Here is a 23,515-nt window from a genome sequence, read left to right on the forward strand (position 1 = left end):
TCCAAGACACTGCCTGTGTGTGCTTCTGTAATTTACACACAAAGTCATGCAAGCAATTGTCTGTGAGCTGTACTAACATGGACATACTAGTACTTGATGTTGAAAGCCACCATTCCAATCTGATTAAAATCTGATGTAGGGATGGGTCGGTCTTTTACATTGTCATATTACCTTTTTTTTGTGCAGTCGACCACACAAAAAAGACCATAATAGGATAACGTAAACGACCAACCCATCTCTACATCAGATTTTAATCAGATTGCCACCATTCATACATTGTACTTCTCCAGGTGAAGAGCATACTGTCTGCTGCAGGTGACTGTCACCAGTAGATGTAATGTTGTAGTACATAAAAACGACATCATACAACGATAAAGAATACTTGGTTACCAACTATAAACGTCATACTGCAGATTTATTGAGCAGTGGATAAGCCTACTGCAGCAACAAAAAATAAAATGGACAATATTCATATCACATTGAAAATATTCATCTTAATAATTCCTCTATATACATTTATTAAAAATTCCATCACAGGCCTACATAAGATATACAGAAATCAAAAATCTCAAAAATGGAAGTGGAAATCTAAATTAGGGAAACTTTCCAAATCTTTCAAAGAACCAATTCTATCACAGGAAAACAAAAAGAATCTCTAATTAAAAAAGAATGTAGGGATGGATGAGTGAACAGCTGCTAAATACATTGTATAATTTTCATGACACAAATTTCTTGAAAGTGAACAAAAGATAGCTTTGACAAAACTTGTACAAATGAGTAGTTAGGAGAGTATCATATTTCTGTTAAGGTAGAATGTGCCTCGGGATAGATATTCACACTCAAATTTCTACAGTACATTTCTGGTCAACCACTTGTAGGGGCTCATTTTGAAGGAAGAAAAAAATCGCCATCTTAGTTTTTCGAAAATTGAAAAAGTTTATTTTTCCCCACAGAGTTACCCCAAGGATGGCGGCCATTTTGAATTTCAAAAATCAGTAAATGTTAGGTTATTTGTTTCTCTGGTGCCAAAACTTTGCACAGTGACCCCTGATTTTTATTCTCCGGCTTAATTGGTTGGAAGTTCGGCCTTGAGGAAAGTTTGAACAGAACTCTTTCACTTTTGAGGCGCATACTACCTTAATGATGGGAAGACGTACATGTACATATGAATAGTTTCCCAAGTTGTTCTACAAGGGTTCCTCTTTTGTGAACATATGACAGGGTATTAAGAAAAGCGATGGTGTTTTAGTGTCTTCGCACACAATACACCAAGGCTATGTTCCCAAACCTTAGCAAAAACACAGACTTTTCAATCAGGTGCAAAGGTAACACTTTTGATGATCAAATCAGGAATGGAATGAAACTGAGAGTGCATCAATTTGTTGGCCTTTCATGTACTTTCTAAATTTTACTCATAATTTCCTTGCTGACAAAATCAATCATAACGGTTATCTCCTGTATGACTATTCATCAATTTGTCGCATAATCTTTTGCTTCTATGCTTTCAAAAAAGTCGAATCATCTGCAAGATATCACCATTTTCCATTCCTTAAAATTTCAAAGTTCCAAATACATGGTAAATCCTAAACGTTAGGTATAACATTAAGTGTTTACGTCTGTCACCAAACTGAGACAATCCTTCATAAGTGTTGCATTTTATCAATAAATATGAATATAGATTTTGTGCTGTACTTAAAAAAAATAGCTGTGAAATGTTACCAATTGCCACTGAAACCAGTATGACGATGTTGTTGACATGACAAATGATGTTGAAGTGGAATAAATGGTTATTTTGGATTCTGTGACTGGTTTGTTTTACTGGTGTTCAACCATTGTGGTACATTATATACACTGTTGATACTTGTGATTTATGGAATATTAGCTTTTTCACCCCCATTTCACTGTGTACAGGTCCACCTACCCTATTGAACACCATTGGGATATACCAAACTCAAGCGGTTAAAGGGGTTTAGTTGGATTTGATTATTTCAAAGGAAATGAAGTTTGGGAAAAATGATGAAATCATTGAGAAATACACTGATGAGTAGACCTTGCATTTACATATTAGCATACAGGTGTTTTAGCTTGGTGTAGAAAAACTTCAAACCCACATTATCACATTTCATTCACCTTGGATTTCTCAGTTATCACCCATGAACTTGTCTATTGCTAAAGATAACACCACAAAGTTTACAGCAATCCATTTTTACGAAAAAATTGGGTTCAAGAACATCTTCCCACAAGCTTCAAAAATTGCAAAAATACATCACATAAAAGAAACTGAGAAAAAAAACAACAACACAAAAAACCCTGTAAAGAAAGCACAAATCATTTGAGATAGAACTTCCTGTACGTTTTTGTCAGTGAGGTTACACGTGATTGGAAATAAACTTGTCCTTTCCTCAATAGATCAGTAACGCAGGAAATGGCTATATCAACCAATCTCAATATCTCATTGTGTAAAACGTTCACTGACTTGAGATGTGCTTTTAGTATTGCATTGATTACCTTCCACTTCAATGAAAAAGGGAGGAAAAAAAAGTAAAATTTACCTTTCAAAGGAAGTTTTTCCTGTTTTTCATGATGTTGCTAGAATGAAACAAACAGTCCTAACCTAAAAAATAATTCTAGTTCACATGCTGTCTTAATAGACAAGTTACACGCTACAATCATTACTATGAAGAGCTGAAATAAACACTTCTCACAGTCGATGTACAGGCTCTCTAGAATTTCTCAATACCACATCATTTTTTAAGAAAAACTTCGGAAATGAAAACAGCACATAGGGAACTACATGGAATTATCGCTTAGCATGCATTTACAAAATTTTCTAACTTAAAAGAAACTCCATGGCAACTCAGATTTGACTGAATATAGCTTTTAAACTACCATAAACAAGTTTGCACTTTTTTACATTATACATGTACGCTCAATAAAAGTAAGTTGTGTATTGATTTGACAAGAAATTGACACTCAAGCGTCTTTACTGAGTTGACAAATTTTTAAACTCTTCGATTCCACTCTATCCTTACATGATCTGTGACAAGTTAGCTTCATCTTCAATATCATTTACATTAATATACACAGTGACCCATCTATTTGAAAATTAAATTTCACTTTTTTGTGATAGAACCTGTGTGTGTCGTACAATGTACTACACAGTGCGCAAGACTGGTTCTTTTTGTACTTGAATAAAGAACTTGTCGATTATTATAGTGGAAAAAACACGTAGTACGACCGTGAAGACGTGTGGATATCCTAAATAAGAAATATTATCGTTACACATAGCATTATACTTTACAGAGATGCGGCTATTCAATGTATGCATCAACATCATTTCGTCTTTCATAGATTAGAATTGATTATACAGGTTTTCTGTCTGCGTAACTTAAAAGACAGTACAATTATCTTACAAAAGATACATCTTGACATCCTTAAAACATTTAAAATTTCTTTCAAAAGAATGCAAAGTATTTTGTATGTTGTAAATTCACTGCATTTGAATATTATTTATTTCGGGAAAAATTTACAAATTCACCACGTGAATGCTTGCATGATGAACACAACACATAGCACTTTCTATTTTCTGCGCACAGTGAGAGTTTGTTAGATATATTTTATGTACCAGTTGGTTGCAAACCATGTGACACAATGTGTTTGCAGAAATTATATATTTGTTTAGATTTTAGTGTAGTGTGCAGCCCAACAGATCATATAACCTTTGCCATGTGTTACAAAGACATGTCTGCCTAACACAACAGTCATGAAAGATTTTTTTAAAGTTTTGTATATTGCAGAATATAGTCTATTATTAATTTTAAACATTATTAAAGGCAATATTGCATACAGGCATTGGCAGGACGAAGTATGGTTATAAACAGCACTAACTGTGGTAAGACATGTATCAATTTAAAATCATACCCCCTAAGATAATGTTGAATTGTAATATGGCCTACCCTTTGAACCCACTGTAACTCATTCTTGCCCATGAATGTACATTGTGAAATCGCAGTTCACTTTCATTGGTCCAGGAGTTCTGACACTAAAACGACGACTGTACCATATTTTGTGAAGTACATTAAAAATCATACAGAATCACTGCTTACTTTCATGACCCCAAGATGACCCCACATCTGGATAATTCCCTTGATCTCAATCTAACAATTTGATCGGTCTGTATTACAGCAGGCAAATTGTTCCATTATTCTGCATTGAATTGCACATCCAATGTCACTTATTTTCAACTAAAACCTTTTGCATTTTTCTTGCACTAAAAATTTGCATTTTGAATGCTGTAATACAAACCACAAAAACTTCAGGGTGAAAGGTCATGCCTATGTAAACACCTGGTCTTTCAAAATATCATTATTGTAATCCTTCAACTCAACATTTTAGATCTTTCCATTATGTTCTATATGCTCAGGCTAGAAAATCATGTAGTATACAAGCATATATACACAGAAATGTAAATTACATTTTGTCAGTATAAAAATGTTAATCATTGTCATTTTATACGTTGTGACTGCCCGTTAAAAGTGAAATATCACACGATGTACAATATTTAATAATTTGTTCTTATAAATGCACAACTTTGATCACTTCACATTTCTTGACCAAACACTGACGTTCTGCTGGCTTTTTCACACTTTTCGTCTACAAGTTTATGATGTTACTGTCTTCTGAAAAGCCATGAAATGACACACATCCAAGGTAAGTATCTATGGTACATCACTAGCCTTGGTATCAGTGAAAACTTTCCTGTCAACTGTCTACTTAAGGTAGGATGCACCTCAAAGAAATATATTCTGACTCTCAATTTCTCACCACACTTTTCTGGACTACTGCTTTTCTGGGACCATTTTGATGCTCTGGGAACAGGCAAAGTTTTTGACATCTTTTTTGTGGCAAACAGAAATGCCATTTCTATATTTCAGGTAGTTTATTTTTCTGGCACAAAGTTTGCACTGTGACTAATTTTGTAAAAGAATGGTAGAAAGTCTCCTTGAGAAATATTTGAGCAAAATTTTACGTCTTTCCATCTTGAGGCACAAGCTACCTTAGAACTTAATCTCAAATCTCAAGGTCCTTGCAAAGTCAAGAATTTCTATGAAAACTGACACAACTACAATGATCTGAGATGAAGTAGGCAAAGGAGATACATGTAACTGCTGAACAGACAATGTAATCGATTCTACCCAGCTGTGACTTACATCTACCATCCACTATCTGCCGTAAGTTGAAACATGCATATTAATTACCTGTATTGCGCGGTACGACTCGTGATTTAGACACTTCCAACAAAGATATCAGTCATCTTAAACTACTTTTTCAATTAACTCAATGGTACCTTTCTCTTTTTTAAATAAAAAGTTATACTAAAAAGCTTCACAACTGTGAGACAGAAATTTATCTGAAATATCTGCCATACATACACAAAATTTCAGTTTTTCTTTAACTTAGATAAGAAAAAGAACAAGCAGAAAAAGAAAATTTTATATTTTCACCACACTGCTTTCCCCTTTTCCCAGTGACCAGCAACAATCAAGATCGCAGTATTTTGCATTTTCAAAGGCACAAACAGGAGAGAATTACGTTTAGATTTTCAATAATATACATTGTTTTGGACATCATATCGCATACATTTAGTATTATTTTAACAATAAATGTACAAAAACAGATCATTTGATCAAATACTTTGGGTTTTTTCCGGTGAAATGCTTGAAGACTACAAAAAATCTGCAACACCACAGGAGTGCACGAGGAAAGAGCAATATCTTGACAGAAATAGTAGGTAATTGGTTTTGTTGAATTGGAAGATCTAGGAAACACATGGACAAAGCTACTACTGGTACAGATTACAACAGTTACTCCAATTATGACAGATATTCAAAATTTTTGCAAATGACCGAAGCGGCAAATCTTACTTTTGGAGTTCCATTTACCAGAACATGTCACAACAGTATTTGTAAACACAGCAAGACCTTTTTCCTGAATGACTGTGACCGACTAGGACAAGAAAAAACAAGACCATACTAAAAACAAAACATGTACATTTCCGTTTATCTCAGAATCAATGACTTGACTATGGCTATGAGAGAATTTTTACACAATTGATTTGGGTGTAATAATTTAACACACTGAGAAGACAATCTATTTCATCTATAAATACTCTTTGTAAATTTGTTGTTTGAACACACTAAAACATTTGGCAAAACTAACAGAAATGCAATCAAAATTGGGTGCACATGACACACTGATAACCCTTTCACCCCTATTTTGCAATGGTGAAGTCCAATTTTGCCATAGAAAACTACAGGGTCATACCAAAGTTCATTGGTGAAAGGGTTACGAAAAGCAAAGCTCAGTAAACCTGTCAGGTATAAAGTGCATACAATACTGACTTCCTTGTGGATTCCAAAATTTTTCGTGCAGGACATTGCTTTTCAACGCTGTGGAGTTATCTTGTAAAGAATGTACATAAAGCATCCCACATTAGCTTGAATTTAGATAAGAAATAGGAACACCATTGTACAGGAATGTTTGACAGCTTTTTCACGATGGCTGTGCTTATTGGAAAGCAAGTCAGCGAAACCAGAAACGGCAGAGAGTCATCTACTGTCAAAATGCAGCAAAACACTGATTTCAATGATTGGTCCGTGTGAGTTCAATGGCGCATCACTGTGACCTTTGCACTCTACAAAGATCGTTGGTACATCTTAACGTTTATCATCTTCAATCTTTCAGAACATGTTTCTAAACTTTCATGTTGACAGAGATTATAGTAAATCTCTTCTAGTAAGACCGTAGCATACTGGGCCCACACCAAGCCATTACTCTAATCAACATGCATGCTAGGGAGTTTCATTTGCACAAACTATGGGAGGGCCCCCCTAACAAAATCAAATTGTTTTTGCAAAGAGTAATTGGCCCAGTGTTTCTCAGGTCACCTGTTTCCTTCTAATTCTTACTATTGCTGTGTTTTGTGCACTATTGCAGTTCCTTTGTCTATCAATCCAGTGGGAATTTATCAAACACAGTAACTCATTCCTATTAATCTTTGAAAATTGTGTGCAAACTTCATGCCACAATTGCCGGGCCATTTGCTCTTCTTCATCAAAGTTCTTGAAAATTTCCAGCAAACACAACCAGTAGGTCCAAGGAAGTGAAATCAATGCTTTGTAAAAACTTGAAAAACAACATTAAAGAAGTACTCTGGAGATCTGTGATTCATGTGAGTTGTGAATCAAACCGTCAGGCCGTACCAGTAGGTAAATCATTGCCATGGTAATAGATATTCACCTGTATCTATGGTAACTGCTACATGATAATTGACCGGACATCCCATAGCTGAAAGAGAGATTGAAGATATAGTTGTTAACAAAACACGAAATCAAAGTTAACCCTTTGAGTGCCAAAGTTGATTTTTATTGCATTTATACCATACAACGCTGACAATTTCTTTCAGATCTTGACAATTTTTTTTCAGACTTTTACCAAAATTTTGGTCAAAAAGTACAGTTCATAAAAATTTATGTCCCTTTGGTCCAAAATCATGGAAAAAAATTACAGAAAAATTCATAAAAATTGATAAAATGTTGCCTTGATATTTTGGGGGAAATATTACAATGCTCAAAGAGTTAAACCTCTACAGGCTGGAACATTTTTGATGTATTTTCAACCATTTTTTCTGCTTGTGAGATAAAATCTCCTTATTCTATCCATGAAATCACATTGAAATACCTACTGGACAACTTATTAACATAGCACATATGTTTACAATGTGAATTTTTGACAGAGTTGGAATACAGTGGTCAACAAGAATTACTGCATTTAACATGTACACTGTGTTGGCGAGCTGGTACTTTGTATTTGAACATTTTTCATGAAGAGGCCACAGTAAGGCCACAGTGCAAAAACAGGTATGTTTCTTGAGCATACACCCGGAAATATAGAGTTCAAACGGAAGCACATAGTCATTTTACCAGCTAACTGTTACCTCAGGAAAATGGCAAAGACTGGCAATTCACAGGTCATTGTTCACAGTGAAAAAAAGACCTATCGGGTACAGTATAGGGTCAGGTTTACACAGGGTTGGTAGGTCACATCACCGCAAACACAGATACACTTCTATTCAGCTGAATTTTACTGACAAATCTGTACACAACGCAATGCCACTCACCTTAATGACTTTGTCTGTTCCACATGTTATAAGTTGACCTTTCACCTCATTTAAATACATGTCTATGACTGCATGTTTGCCGTCGTGAAACGTGGCCATTGGAGCACGGCTGAAAATAATCGATTTTGTAAAAATCAAAAATATGACAAAAATCAGGTATCAACCCATAAGGATTATTTATCTGTATCATATCTTATAACCTTTCATTTTATAACACAGTTTCAAACTGATGTAACATATGTATATCAACCTGCTGGTTTCAAGCAATTTAAAAACTGTATGGCCAGTTAATCTCCAAAACTGATTAAGAAATCTCTTAATGTACAAAACCTGTTTGAAAGTATTATGCTCTGATCAAAATTTCTGTCCGCTGTTGAATACATGCAGTAGATTTTGGATTATTGAGCCTTGAATTTGGCTGGATTTTAGCTGTTTTGACCACAAGTGTTCTTTTATTTCTCACAAGGAATAACCTTCTAATGATCTTTATTGTGGGAAATGGACATTAGATTGGATTGGTCGATCCTTAGTCATGCAATCAAATTCAAATATGATGAAGAGAGACCTTGTTGGTTGATCCAAGTCATGTGATCAAATTCAAATACAAAACAGAGTCCTGATTTGTTGATCCTAGTCATGTGATCAGGTTCAACTACACCTCATACTTACTCATCATCAGTGATTTTTTCATAGCACTCTTCACAAACACGGACTTCAAATTCAAATCCCATTATCGGTATGGTAGACTTTGATCCACTGCATGGGTTACACACTGCCTTGCCACATTTCCTGCAATGATGCTGTTAACATACAAATGACAACACATGCATATTAACTTTCAAATCTTCTAAAAGTTCCTGTAATTTTATGCGTCTATAATTTTTTGAATGCTGGATCCTACTAAAATGTTTTGAGGAAAAAGATAAGGGGCTGCAAAATTAGTCACATATAGGTATATATGGGACCTTGCTATTTACTATGAGCATGTCTCGACCCCATTGTTTACTATAATAGCACGGGTGAAGCCCTTTGTTGACTTTGGCATTGGTGACCTCCACTGATAGCTTTGACACACCTTGACTCTTATGTTGACCTTTACATTGGTGGACTTCAAGGTCAACTTTACATGTATGTGTGACCTGTCTGTTCACAGAGGTCAGGGTTGATCCAATTCTTTACAATGGCATGACTGAACCCACTGTATGCCACAGCGGGGTAAATTCCATTATTTACTGTGGTGTCAGCAGGTACAGGTGGGAACCTATTTCTTTGTTGTGTTTGCAAGCCATGCAGTACAAAGTTGCAGTTGGGACCCCAAACTGTTAACAATGGCAAAACTGAATTCTACTGTCAGTATTGTAAGGTTGCACCCTTCAATTGCAGCAACATTGTTGAAAAAATCCACAAGAATGGTATGATATAAAATAGGGGCATGACTGAATTTCTCAATTTATGACAGCATGAACTTATTATCTTCAGCCTCTATTTGGATACATTGAGATAAATAGTTGTCATAAACATGATGTCATGATGTACCTGTCTTATTCCTAGCGTTTTCTCTGACCACATTTTCTTGAAATTCCAGAAGAATGGTGCTTCACACTTCTGACAAATATCGCTATCTGCCCATTCTGGAGTCTGCAAAAAATAAATCAAACTTGATCATTGCTGTGAAGGTAAAAGTTCATGACGACCAAAAGACTTTCTCTCCGCTATGATTTTATCCATTTACATTTATGAACAAGATACAATTACACTGCCCTTTTTAACTACTAAATTGTGCTTGTCTTATAATTGAGGGTAGGTATGGACAAAACATTTTACTTTTATAATTGTTATATAAATTCACAAGTCCATCTACATGCATTTGAGGTATTTAGCATGATTAAGTAAAAGCACTGGAAGATATTTATGTACAAATCATAGTATATGCTACACTGTGTGTTTTGACAAGAGTACTATTGGATGACTTTAATATGATACAGACCTCTTGTCTTTGTATGTCCATATTCCAGATGACTATCCTGTTATCAGCGCCACCGGAAAATAACTGTCTGGACTGTGATGAATATGCAAGTGCTTGAACTTTTTCTCTGAAAATCAAAACAATGTATAAAATAATCATCAAGATCATGAATTCTGAGTTTTACTTCACCACAAATCACACCCATTGTAAATTTGTTGATTTGTAGCTGTAATATCAGTATTTTCTATCAGGATACATCTTTTCACATCCTAGATCTACTGGTACACTGTGTATACATCCTACCAGGAAACATCTTATCTGGGAGTTTTTACATATCAATTTCCTGGTGTGTGCATGTATGTGTGTCTGAGCGGATTAAGTTGCTGTTACTTGACCTATTTACATCCATCTATAAAAGTCAGGCAGCAATTCACCTTCAAATTTGTTGTTTGTTATTAAATCATTATCTCATCAGGTATACTCATTTCTGATAAATACCAGAATTACTATTATTGCCTTCTGTACCTGCTTATGTCTATATGGAAGGGTTGAAAGTCATTTTTTCAGTGTTTCACAACAGATTTAAACTTTGTCTATCAAATTTCCAAAGAAGACAATAAAAAAGTTGTAAGTTTGTTTCTCATCCTATATATTATGTAAAATGATGTGCCAACATATTTTCCATTTTGGCATGCAACATCATGACACCAATAAGTTCATTATTACAAACTTTACTGTGTATATAGGAATGATATGGTATTTCTTTATATTTTCTCCTGATGGCAGCGTACCAGGTACTGTCCTTTTCCTGCTTAATATTTTCAAGGGAATGTGAACAAACGGTATGACACAGGGAGTCTAGAACAATCCATGTGGGGATGAGAAAGAGAACCTTTTCTGATTTTGGCCATATATTCACAACATTTTTGTCCTATGACAGTAACTTTGCCATGCTGAAATGATAAATGACTTTGATCTCCACACTCTTCACAGTCTGTATTTGTGAACTACACTAAATATCATTTTTATCTCAACAACATCATTAAATTTCCCATTCTCACTCACAACAGCTTTGTTTCCACTCCACAGAGCTGTGCAACAATCAATCTCAGTGTAACACTTCAAGCTGTTGGTGCAAAAAGCTGGTGGTTGATGACATGCAGGATTTCCAAACTTTTCATGATTACTTACGTGTGTCCTTGCAGTTCATAGGCTGTACCTTGCTGTCCGCCAATGTCCCACACAATTATAGACTGATCAAAACTACCAGAAAACAGCAATCGCCTTTCAATGTCCCAGGCCATGCTTCGAATACTACCTACTCAAACGATAAAATGGGTTTGACTTTTAGTGGTGAGGAATATTTCAGGTCCAAGATCAATGACATGTTATTGTGGTGCTGGCTGATGCAAATACTACGCAGACAAGTACAAGCCACTTCAATAAGATCTAGGATACAATCAGACAATGTCACAATCACAATCAGTTTTTGACAGATGCTAGTCTAGAGACTGTTTGCCTCTTACTTGATCAGTGCTTAGAGTAACTAGTCACTGTACTCAGTGTGTCAAAGATTCATTTAGTGGTAACCTTTTACTTTACTTTACTTTTCAGAATTTTTGTTCTGTGTCGAAATTACTGATCTAGTTCTGTTCCTGAGTATCGCATTGAAATGCCCTGTGCTCAATTTATCGATCCAGCCTCCATGTACATTATATCTCATGTTATTGTTGACAGTGGAATTTTAGCATGGACTGGACTTTGTCAACGATAACATTCCATATTTTCCTGTACACAATACATTGTCTTGGTAAAGACAAAGCTTTGAATGTACCACTACATGTACTTGACAAAGATAAATAACAGAATGTATTTGTTTTACAGGATAGAATATCGAAAATTTTATCAAAATTACAGTCATACAAAAAGTGGCAATGATATATACAGTATCTATTCTGTATATCAGTGCTAGCAGAAATATTGCCTCCGTGGCCAACTTTAATATGTGACAGCTTAGAAAAGTTAGACTCAAACTTAAAAACAAATAGATGAAATAGCTATGAAGCAATGTTTCACAGATCCTAATGTACACTGACTGACAGGTTAAAACATGTCCCTCATCACAATGCACAACTTACAAATATTTGATACTGAATTACACAAGATGGAATTTCGTGGTCAGCCTTGAAATAAAATCAATTTTTTCACCTCGAACCATTGTATAAATAATATAGACCCTTTTGTTTTTAAGGATGGTTACCCTGTGTTCAGGGTTAAAGGGTTTAATGGGAGACACTTATTAGCATCTCATTAAAATTGATGTATTCAATAGAGATTGAAAACTGCAGTAGTTGAATCATAAAATTTTATGGGTTGGACCATTCAATCTTGGAGGGGTAATCAAAATAAGGACAGGCATATTTTCTTTCTTGTTCCACCATAACATTACAAGTTCTTTTCAAGGGACAGAGCATGCATATTTTTTTCCTGAATGCCATAGTTTTTAGTACTGTGACATGGATGAATATTTTATGTAATAATAGTGGATATTTTTTCCAACAATTTTGCTCAGAAAGATTTTGTCCATTTTTGAGAACCATAACCGACTGGTTCATTCCTGACTTCACTGAGCTCGCACAGTCATCAACATGTACTAGCAGCCTAGCTCATTGAAAGAAACAGCTGTAAGTGTTACCATGACAACAGCAAAGTCAGAAACCATGACAACAGCACAGACAGAATCCATATTGAAACATTACCCAACGCAATTCCAACAAATTTGTAATTGCAAATAACCGAAGAGCCCGCTGGCACTGTATGCATACATGTATCTCACTTACCTGAATGGCCTTTGAGTGTGGTAATGAGACTACAGTTGTTGTCTTCAACTTTGAGAACACTAATACTACCGGCGTAATCGCCAACAAATGCATGTTTTGACTCTCCGTCATATCTGACAAAATCAACCAGTTAAGGTAAACAAGGATTCTCCTTTTAAGTGCTACAAAATTTGCACAGATTCATTTGGTCACAATATCATCATTATAACATAATTGTACAAAACAGCAATACTATGATGTACACTCAAACTCTCACGATTTCTGGACACTGGGAGTCAATTTAGAAATTTCTTGCAATTTCCTTCAGTTGCACCATACTAAATACACCTACATTTTTCATATATCGAAAAAAAACTCTAAAATATTTAGTATATGAAATTTTGCTGAATACTTGGGCTCAATGATAAACAGCATTTACTGTATGAGAGCAAATAATTTTACCTTTTTTACATGCATTTACCATTTGGCATTTCTACTGTATACAAAATTGTACATGCACACAGAGTTACCCAGGAATATTGACTTTATTCTGATACCCAGCATGGGTTAAATTTTCATACACCATTAACCCTTTGAGTGCCAAAGTCAATTTTTGTCACCCTTACAAAATATACCCACCGGTATGTCAACTTTTGTTACATTTTTGCCAAAATTTTTATAAAAAACTGTGGCTAATGAAATGTGGAATTCATTTGGTCCAAAATTATCACAAAAATTACAGAAAAGTTCATAAAAATTGGTAAAATGTTGCATTAAACTTTTGGTGGGAAAAAATACAGCACTCAAAGGGTTAAATGCTCCCCCTACCACTAATCAATGTGTTTCAATTCTATATACTGGAATGCTTTGACCATATGACTTCTATAAAAGACTTCTCACATATGCGGTATATGACTATGCATAAGTATCATATTACCATCAAAATAGATTTAAATTTCGTTATTTTACAAAGGATACTGCAAACAAGTGCACCAGGATGATGACTGGTAGCCACCTAACCTTCGTCCAGTCTCACTGCAGTGCCATTGGAAATACTTATCACGTCCAACGCTTAATACCCACTCTGATAAAAGGCTAAATAAAACGCCAGTGACCCGGCTCTGATGTGCTGCAAGAAATGTAAATGAGAGAATTCTATAATAAGATCACAGCTGGCAAGATGACTTTACAAAATTTGACTGGATACAAATTTTACAGAAAGGGTAGCATACCAGTGTACCATATTGGTCTCCACACTCGTTCTAATTGACCATGCAAATACACTACTGTAGCTACAACATTATCATGTTTGTACACTTCAGTGTCTAGGAAAAGAGTTTTCAAGATGATCTGTACTAAGAAAATACCGCCCTGAATTTGGACATTTTTTTTTGCCACCGGAAAGGCATGAGTTGATCACTCCTGCCCCTGAAACACAAGTTACATCCACCTATGCTTGAAGTACACTGATGTAGACACCGTTGTTTGTGATTCGATACACGGCGGCCACTGTGGTATGCATTAGAAAAATACACTCCAATGCAGCCACGGTGTATCGTACCACATGCAACTGTGGATAAAGAGGGCCATGTTTACTTACCGAGATAGTTTCTTTTTTGTGTCATTCTGTTAAAATCATCAGACAAGACAAATTCTGAGATTGTTCCATTGTCAAGTCCCACAAACAGCCTTCCTGTTTCTGAGTTGAAGTCCATCGATGAACACCCCGCTGTAATATATATTTATGCATAAAAATTTTGAATCATCTTCATTTCTTTGAGTCCTTTATGGTTAGCATATAAACTCTCATCTATTAACATTTTTTTTTTCTGTTTGAAAAATTCATTTTCTTGTTGTTTTCAAAATGACTTTGAAATGCTTGATTAATGTTCATCCAGCCGGCATGTACCATATTTTTCACATATCCAAAGTTACTCTTGACGACTCAATTGTACATCAGAACTAGAATCCATTTGTCTGCAATGATATTGATATTACAGACAAAGTATTTTTTTGCAAGGTTAATACTATATCTTAATACAACATACTTTTGGGAGAAAAAGAAGACATATTTATTTTACCAAGATGAAAATACTATCAAGAATTACACGTTCATTCAATGATCCAAATCATGTAAATTTGCAATATGAACTGGTCTTATCATAATTAACATTGTAACTTCTGCCAAGTATTTGGTGCAATTATAATCCAGAGCAATGTTGTTGCTGTGGTCTGGGAACGTAGGTATTCTTATATGGCCAAGGAAATTCCAAGTCTCCAATACAGAATGGGGAACCCCGATTTGATGACTACAGAACAATGATAAAATTTAGAGATTCTCTGCACAAATACTGCTGGGTTCAATGTCTGGTTTAGAATCCAAAAATATAAAATGAACGCGTATTCGACATGCAAACTGCATAACGCGTCTGAGTACTTTGAAACCAAATGAACCATAACATTGCCTGCCATGGGGAAAAAACGGTCACCTTTATTATTGCAAATGTTATCTCAATTACTCAACATGCATGAAATATTATTTCGATATGGTCTTATTGTTTAAATATTTTGAACTATGGACTTGTAAACATGACATCATATTCATGATAAACTTCCTTCCAGAGGTCCTGTGAAACTAGTGAGTCATTCAGTGCTTATTGAAACTACTGTTTAATAATTAATTCAACAGATTTAAGTCAGTTTACTACGGCTTCAGTGTCACAAAACAACAATAACAAAATCATAAAATTATAATTACCAGTATGTTCATACAGTTTATAACCTATGCTATACCCATTCTTGTGCCTAGTTGTACATATGGTAAACCAATATCAAAAGTCTGAATACGAATCTCTCAATGGATTACAGTCTCATCTTGGTTTGTGTGTGATCATTATTTTCTGGTAAACTTTGATAATGACAATTATCAGTTCATACATGAACACTTTATAAATTCCAATTGTCAAAAGATCTGTGAAGAGAATTCTGCTATTTGGAAAACCTTGTAGCCATACAGAGGCTGGAATCAATAGCAGTTCAGTTGCTGTAATTTAACTATGCTTAGCCAGGGAGTAAAATACCCAGACCTGTCGACAGGGCAGACTGATTTGAAAAAATCATGACGCAAATACATTTGTACAAATATATGCCCCTACTGCGTACATTACATTATATTGTTTGATTTTCAGTCCTGCATTTTCCTTTGGATGAATTAGTAACTACGGCAGGGCCATTGTTGTGAAAATTATATCTTATTCTCTTCCGCAGTCAGACAGTTTGAATGAATCACACACTATTATCACTTTAAATCTGCTTACATCATGCAACATATGGCTTTACTTTAAGTTAGAAACAGAGAAGTCTTAAAACATTTTTAGTTTGCTATAGTTCAGTTCAGGTTTCCCATAAAATACTGCGAGTCAAAGTTTGATTGAAAAAGACATTTCCTTCTTGTTATCATTAATTACACTCTGTAATCATGAAACTGTCCGAGGTTTGAATCAAATTGCCTGAACAAATATTGAAATTGTTTCCTGTACTGTGCACTGCATCACAGCAACAGGCCTATTAGCTGCATGTAAATCTTGCCTGCCTATGTCCCTATTAAACTCTGTAACACAGCCAATCTATGAATTTCTCACACAATAATGTTCAAATAGTTTTTCTTAGCATGACAGTGTCAGTGATGGTGAGAATCTACTCTCCGAAACCAATATTCCCACTCTAAACCAAAATAATTTGTAAGTTTCCAAGTAACAGCCACAACGGGATGTGTAATAATGTAATGCTTAAGCCATCGGTATCACGTACCATGGTATTGCTGGTATGTTAATTTGACAGCCAGCACCGAAACTTACTACACTATTATCCAATGTATATGTAGCATGTCCACTGAGAAATTCTTGGATCACAGGTAGTCCCTGGTACAGTGAAATGTTTTGTTTGCCTTTCAGGAGTGGTTCTACTAAACCACTGACAAATCGAGAGCATGACAGTTCTGAGAAGGCTAATGACTAGGCATGGTACACTTTGTAAAATCTGCTAAATCACAACAATTTACTGCAAACTACAATCGCAATTGTTATTAATGACTGAAAATGCAGTAAAGAAGTTTTTCTTTTCCAAAGGGCTGAATTGAGCTAGCCTAGTCCAGCCCTATTTGACTATCATACCTCAATGATACAATTATAATGCATTGTTGGTACTGTATAGCCATATGAAAATTGTGACAAGGGAAGCTACATGCATAATAGTTGAAGGATCCAACATGTGTCACCATGTAGCAAGGTCTTACATTGTGCATAATTATGATAATATTATGATATTGTATATCATTTATACTTCCATTCTGGAATACTAATATACTGTTAATATCCAGGTGCCGCATTCATATCAAATTGTTCAATCACATATTTTGACTAGGACTGACAGGAAAAGGGTTAACGATGATCAGTAATTTTTAACGGAAAACACACTTCAACGAGGTACAATACTTTGCACTTTGCTCATTGGAATTATTAGTTATAAATCAAAACATGTGATAACGAAAGAGACAGGCATTGTGAAATGATGGTATGTTGTGTGGGCACAGTGTACTATATTGTGTAATCATGGTTGGTAAACTTGAGTCACCCAATAAAGGGACTTTCCAGGAATTTTTCAGCAATTTTTCAGGGTGTTCATACCATTTAATAATTAAAAAAATATTTTTCAGAATTGACTGCTTGGTCAACATGTTGATGCAGGGTCCAAATGTCAAAAAAAAGTTTCATGACAAGTGACCTTTGCAACGCAAAAAAAAGACTTTTGCAAATAACTAGTGGCTAATTGACATTCATGGTATTTCTGTGAATCAAATTATCAATATTACAGCTCTTTAAGCAGTTTAAAGAAATTCTTCAAAACTTTACAGCGTTTGTGGATTTCCAACATATGTACCGGTACATGTACAAAGCCCGTATTGTAACTCACATGTGTGGGAATCATTTGTCATTTGCGTCAGTTTACCTCTCTGTGTACTTCCAACTACATGTTTATATGTATGGCTGTCTTAAAGGCCACACAAAGAACTACCCACATGTACCAGTACATACCAATGGGGGTACTCACGTTACATATCAATGAAAGGGTTTTGACCTCATGATTTTTGAACTTGACTGACCTGGCATACTGTGACATATACTGGGCCAGTACTGGCCACTGTCTCTCTTCAACCATACTCGAATTGTTCTGTAAGAAAAATATGATTATTATTAAATTAAAAGTAGTACACATAATAGCCAGTAGCTGTAACTTTCGATGCACACAGCTTGTCAACTTATCCTGTACATGTGTAGACTGCATTGTTATTGTTGACAAATGAATTCTAGTCAAGACTAGAATTCAAACAGTACATGTGCATTCTACATATAAACTCTGTATCAACAAGCTAAATAGTAGTTGTTGCAACATGCCTTTTAACCCTTTGAACGCCAAAGTAAATTTTTGTCACCTTTACAAAATATATACCCCAGTCAAATTTTTTCAGATATTTTCCAAAATTTGATAAAAAACTGTAGCAATTGAAATGTGATTTCTATTTGCTCCAAAATTATCAAAACATATGCAGAAAAATTCATTAAAATTGGTAAAATGTTGCACTAAAATTTTGGTAGGGAAAAATTACAGCTCTCAAAGGGTTAAAGGGGAGAAGAATATGAAACAGCAGTTGAAGACAATGAAAATTACCCAAAGTTGCACCTACCAGCCCTTTAAATGTAAAATGTAATATCTTGTATGACAGTGTGTTCAACTATGAGTATCAGGTAGTTTGTTTGTGAAAGACAGTAGTAAATCCCGTAACACTAGAGCAAATATTTTGCTTTGATCAGTGCAGTGAAAAGTGATAGGTAGATCAAAGAATATAATATACCCTGTTTCATATACCACAGCCAGCAGTAATTGGATATACGGTATCTTGCTGTGGAATGGAAAAGGTTCTTAATACATGGTTTACTGAGTCAATAAATATACTACAGAATCCGTATGTGTAACAAATCAGATAATAAGATAGTCAAGAGACAAATTTCACAAAAAACTTTATTTACATTGCAGCATTTTGTCATTTGGTACAAGTTTACATTCCTACCTATACACTAATGTTTAGTGGCAGAAACTTTAAACATTTTTTGCCAATTTTCTTCCAAGCTGTGGGTATCTCAAAGTCCTACAGTCGCATACAATACATGTAAGCATCCAAATGCTGAGATATAGATAATCATGAACTCATCAGTTATTCCATAAACATGATTAAAGATGTGTAAATGACAGTTAAATGAATGTTTTTGTACATCATGTCATTGACTATTCCATTAACAGAAATAACAAGCTCACAGGCAGAAAATTCATAAGTATCCAGACTCTAGTAAATTATCGCAGACTCAGCTTGTGAAATAAAACATAAAACTTTGAGAATGTACGTTTCTTATGAAACGCCATCAAGAGGTAGAGTGTTTATGTTTTTGTCTGTCAGGTATTACATTATGTCATGGCCATGAAAAGATATTAACACATCCTTTGATTTTGTATTTTATTCAATTTTGATTTTGTATTTTATTCAATTCTGACTAGCGTTCCCATTAATTTATGAAGTTCTCTACAAATAAGATCTCACAGTATCAGTGTACTATATAACAGCCACAGTATCCACTGCACATCATTATCAAAATCATGTACTAGAATTTAAAGCATTTTCAGTAAACCAAAACAACACAACAATTCTTCACTACATACAACTATCACTATGCTCGTATTGGTAAAATTTATGCTAGTTATATTTGAACAAATGAGGATATTAACATTTTGTGAGTACAAAATACCAACACATAAACAAATGTACCAAAACTTTTTACTGAAAAAATATGTCAGTGTGTTAGTTATATTTTAACAAGTAGAAATATTAACTGTGCAGGAATGGTACAAATAATCCTGGATCCCACGGTACCATATCCTGGTAGTCAGTAAATTAAACCTTTATCAGTATATTGACTAGTTTTGGCAAAACATGCAGTCTTATTTGGGTTGGTAAGCCACTACCATTCTCCTTCTTGAATGTATCTCTCTCTGACTTCTTTTGAATCAAAAATTATTGTTTTGATTATTATTTGTCATTTTGGAAATTATCTTTCATAAATATGGATGTAAAAATATTCATCATAAACTGATTAATGTGAAGCAGGTGATATGAATATAACCAACCTTTGATTGACTCTTTCCTGTTCAAGTTTTTCAAAATCAGCATAAAGATCAAGGTCACCAGCTGATGGACATGACACACACTGCTGTGATACACAAAGTCACTAGTACAAGGTCAAGTCCATGAAAATCACCATGTTTTAGTGTATGGTAAGACAATACTTGGAAATCCTGTTTCTGCCTTTTACTGGGTTGCTTCAAACAGCTGAGTCTGTTAGAATTATACATTGTATAGACATCTTATGGTTGAGCGATTTTCGTGAACTTGACCTTAGTAACAGGTGAACCTGGCAGAAATAGGTTTATCAGATGCCCAATAGAACTGCAGATAAGCCACATCACGTCAGCAAAATACAACCTTCAAAACGATTTCATTATGCGCAATGATGATTCAGAACCATGAAGTTGTTCTTCCATAGAAATACATAAAATACACCCACAACTCTACTCATAAAGTAGCTAAGAATCAATGAATACAAATTTTATGAACAACAATGAAAACTATATTTCAGAAAAAATATGCTCTAAATACAACAGAACTTTCAATGTTCATTTTTGTTGAAGATTCTCAACTTATCAGTGAAAATATGAAACACATTGATCAGGAAGGTAAGTATACGTAAGGACCTCATGATACTTTATATTCAAACTATTATCGGCGTCAATTAAACATTGGTATTGTCAGTGTCTACATGGAGAATTCTGTAAAAATTACATGATCTCTATGGAATACTGACTCTAGCAGTCTGCGGAGACATGAGTTCGTGCTTGGAAAAATACCTGTAATAAGCTGGTATAAAATATTGCAACAAATCTCATTCGATATTGTAAATGTTGGCATGTTTTTTCTCAAAAGTTTTCCTTTATATTCTGATTTTGGTCAAAGTAATTTAATACTTGAAAATCCTACCAGGATAGCTTCCCCATCTGTTGAGTCCGCTGAAAGCACCATTGAACGACAACCTGTCTGTTTCACTGTCACAACAGGTTTAGTCTGTAAAACTTACATTTTACAGTATCTGTGTTTTCAGGGGCCTTCAAATTTTCAAGTCTTTCTTCAAATGCAAAATATGGGATATGATTTGCCTCACTGGTTTTAACCTGGTTGACCTGATCATGACATTTAGCCTGGCAGGATAAGGTCTTACAGAATTATTTCAAACGGAAGTGTGTTTGCATACTTAACACAATACAACAATCGGCATCCTACATCAGGTGGTAGCACTTTGGAATGGCTTTACCTACCATGGTGACTAATTGGAAGAAATCAGTTTATAGGGCCACAGTTGTGTGTTTTTAGTTTACAAGACTTACACCATACTATACATCGGCAATTATGTCAAAGATATTACCAGCTTAGAAGGGGGCACATTTGTGTGTTTTTGGTTTAAAAAACTTACACCATACTATACATCAGTAATTATCTCTCAGATATGTTCAGAAAATTCACAGATACCAACACCTCCCAATAGCTTGGTCGTCAGAGGTTACACAATATCTTGGTATTTAATTTGAAGGCAGTCACAGTCTGCAAACCACTGAAATATAAATTCCCTGTGTGCCTCTCAGTAAAAATTTCAATTTACTTGTTTTTTTTAAACTTTTGGCGAAAAAATTCAAAATATTGTGTCTACAAAAGACAACTTCCAGCGACTCTGTTCTACCAGTTTGGTTGTTACTTCAAAAGACTTGCAAATAATCATTGAATTATTTTTACATGCCGAGTCTATGTTTAACAGAATTGAACAGGCACAAGAACACAGCTTAACAGACTCTGAATAGGTGCTTAAGATGACTCTAAGTCAGGTGAGAATAATTGATAGGAAAGATGATTCATGCCTGTTTACTTGAGAGGACAGGCACTGCAATGTATGAGAAGTTTGGGTTGGGTTGAGTTGCATAAATGTCTGCATAACCACAAAGTCTGACTTTCCGCTATTCTCTGACTGTTGATATAATTGTGATGTTAATCACAAATTCAGAAACTATAATTACCGATTTAAAGGAGAATTTGTGTTTCGGATGTATATGGAGTTGATTTATCAAAATCCAAACTGCTAAAGGTGGGCGCAGACAAGTCTCACACGTACCCGCCCCCTTCACTTCGCACCTAGACAGGAAGTTCCCATGTGTATATACCAACGGCTGACCCAACACCACATCATGAATGACTATCACCTATCTCCCTCGAAAATAAAATTTGTTGGAAAGGTTTGAAAAAAAATCAAACTCACGAATACCACCTCATCACAAGAAACAACAGAAAAAAATTTGCGTGGACACTTCCGATGAATTAATTACTGGGTAGTGGGTCTCTGAGAATATCTAAATATTTGCTCGACGCTATGAACGGCAGCTTATACGCAGACGTATGTAGTAGGCTGACGGCCTAACATAATATCAGGAAGTCGCCATTTATTCGCGCTATTTCGAGGGCAACTCACCTGTCGTCACTAACACTGATTACTCCATCTTCTTTAGGTAAAATAATGGCCTTGTTAACAGTATCGTTACAGCCCTCTAGCTTATTTAACAAGACAGGCCTACGCGGCCCAGGTTTCTGTCGTATCTCCGCCGCCATTTTGCTCAGTCTATAAACTATGACGTCATGGTCACACGATCAAAACATTGGACGATAAACACAAAACTGCACTGTGTATCGAAAACTTAACTTACAACTTTCTGGAATATAGACAACGGTAAATGAAATTTAACAAGATTCCGTTTTCTGACTTAAATTCCATTCTTTCGAGAATTTAATATGTCATTCATTATATCATTATTATTTCTAGAGGGCGCTGTTGCAACACCTACGGAGAACTGCCGACACATTGTTAGGGGAGAACCATTTGATTTCGAGAGGCTGGAAGAAATTAGTTGGGCAGCAAATTTTTTTTCGCCTCTGTGGCAGCAATTCTCTTTTTCTATTTTATGTCATTACTGGACATTAAGATATTACTGGATCAATTAATTTTTCTTCTTCTTAATACCAGCTGACAATTTTTCCCCCAAAACCCTCCAGCCCCTCCCCCCGAAATCAAATGGTTCTTCCTATGTAGATTTGTTTTATATGTCACTTTGTTGGAAGAAATTTACTTTAAAAAAAGCCGCAGTTACATAAAGTAGGCGCATACATAGTAGATGCAAGAATTCTAACGGGTCATGATTAATTAAGGTACTGTTTAAAAAATATGTACGTACAACACTTATTGTTGATGGTGAACATATCTTTTCTCAGATGTGTGTTAAATTTTCCAAAAACACCAGTTTCAAGTTGACATGCACCTGGACAATCCGATGGTGGGCAGGGGAGAGGAA

The 23,515-nt window shown here is 35.1% G+C and overlaps 1 protein-coding gene across 1 annotated transcript; it reads right to left on the reverse strand.

Annotated features, from left to right (window-relative positions):
- Positions 1 to 396: 396 nt before the first annotated feature.
- Positions 397 to 22,841, reverse strand: LOC139119197 (WD repeat and FYVE domain-containing protein 2-like). The gene is made up of 11 exons (XM_070682874.1): positions 22,642 to 22,841; positions 18,126 to 18,193; positions 14,565 to 14,693; positions 13,943 to 14,093; positions 12,986 to 13,098; positions 11,337 to 11,463; positions 10,167 to 10,272; positions 9,716 to 9,817; positions 8,849 to 8,979; positions 8,180 to 8,288; positions 397 to 7,347 (listed from the first exon to the last, which is right to left on the reverse strand). Exons 1-11 carry the CDS (start codon positions 22,776 to 22,778, stop codon positions 7,318 to 7,320), a joined length of 1,203 nt encoding a protein of 400 aa, XP_070538975.1. The 5' UTR covers positions 22,779 to 22,841; the 3' UTR covers positions 397 to 7,317.
- Between the last annotated feature and the right edge of the window lie 674 nt (positions 22,842 to 23,515).

This window comes from Ptychodera flava, chromosome 19 (genome assembly GCF_041260155.1).
Source record: "Ptychodera flava strain L36383 chromosome 19, AS_Pfla_20210202, whole genome shotgun sequence".
Classification (NCBI taxonomy): domain Eukaryota; kingdom Metazoa; phylum Hemichordata; class Enteropneusta; family Ptychoderidae; genus Ptychodera; species Ptychodera flava.